The sequence below is a fragment of the Merops nubicus genome, unplaced genomic scaffold (assembly GCF_000691845.1).
Source record: "Merops nubicus isolate BGI_N331 unplaced genomic scaffold, ASM69184v1 scaffold24137, whole genome shotgun sequence".
NCBI classification, from domain to species: domain Eukaryota; kingdom Metazoa; phylum Chordata; class Aves; order Coraciiformes; family Meropidae; genus Merops; species Merops nubicus.
The window spans coordinates 1-844 of NW_008621313.1; the positions used below are offsets into that span (position 1 = coordinate 1).

General features: G+C 57.6%; 1 protein-coding gene across 1 annotated transcript in view; it reads left to right on the top strand.

The window, feature by feature from the left end:
* Nucleotides 1-120: 120 nt before the first annotated feature.
* The window catches only part of EMC4 (ER membrane protein complex subunit 4), a gene marked incomplete at its 5' end in the record, with an annotated part of 950 nt that continues 226 nt past the window's right edge, over nucleotides 121-844 (top strand). Inside the window, 4 exon segments of the mRNA XM_008944454.1 lie at nucleotides 121-198; nucleotides 200-278; nucleotides 779-842; nucleotide 844. The exon segment at nucleotide 844 is cut by the window's right edge and continues 90 nt beyond it. Of these exon segments, the coding sequence (XP_008942702.1) occupies nucleotides 121-198; nucleotides 200-278; nucleotides 779-842; nucleotide 844 (222 nt within the window).

Below are 844 nucleotides of genomic sequence, written 5' to 3' on the forward strand. Positions count from 1 at the left end.
AGTGTGGCCTCCCCTATCCCATGTACCCCTGGGGAGGGACTGTCCTTGTCTCAGATGCCTGGGTGTTTTCCGAGGGCAGCATCACCATCCATGCCGCCTGGGTCCTTTCTTTCCTTGCAGCGCTGCTGGGACGTGGCACTGGCACCATTGAAGCAGATCCCCATGAACCTGTTCATCATGTACATGGCTGGCAACACTAAAAAAATCTATCTTCCCCGCCATGATGGTCTGCATGATGGGCTGGCGCCCGCTGCAAGCCCTCATGTCCCTCTCTGCCAGTGAGTACAACCCCATGCTGTAGCCCCATGCAGGTGACAGTTCCCTGGGTGTCCCCCCACAGCCATCCCCTCTTGTGTAACAGTTGCCCCACAAACCTGCAGCAGTCCCCTGTCCTGCATCTCCTCCTGTAACAGTTGTCCCGACAGTTGTCCGTGCAACAGTCCCTGCCACACATCCCCCAACATCTGTCTCCATGACAGCCAGCCCCACATCCGTTTCCCCACATATCCCCAAGCAATACTTACATGCTCCCATGTAAGTTATTCCTATATTTATGGCAACAGGCACTCCGATGTTGGTCACTGCCCCCTGCATCCCTTGATCATCACTCCTATGACAGTCACCCCCATATTGGTCACTCCCATATGTTCCCCAACAGCCACCCTGGTGCCATCCACCCCATGCCCTCCCTGTGACACTCCCGGGATGCCCCCTGATCTCCTGTGGTGCTGCATGTGTGTGCAGCATGTGGGTGATGGTGACGGGTTCACCCCTGCAGCAATGAAGGCACTGGAGAGCTCGAGCCGGCGGGCCCTGCAGGGGCTGGTGTTCCTGGTGGGCAACG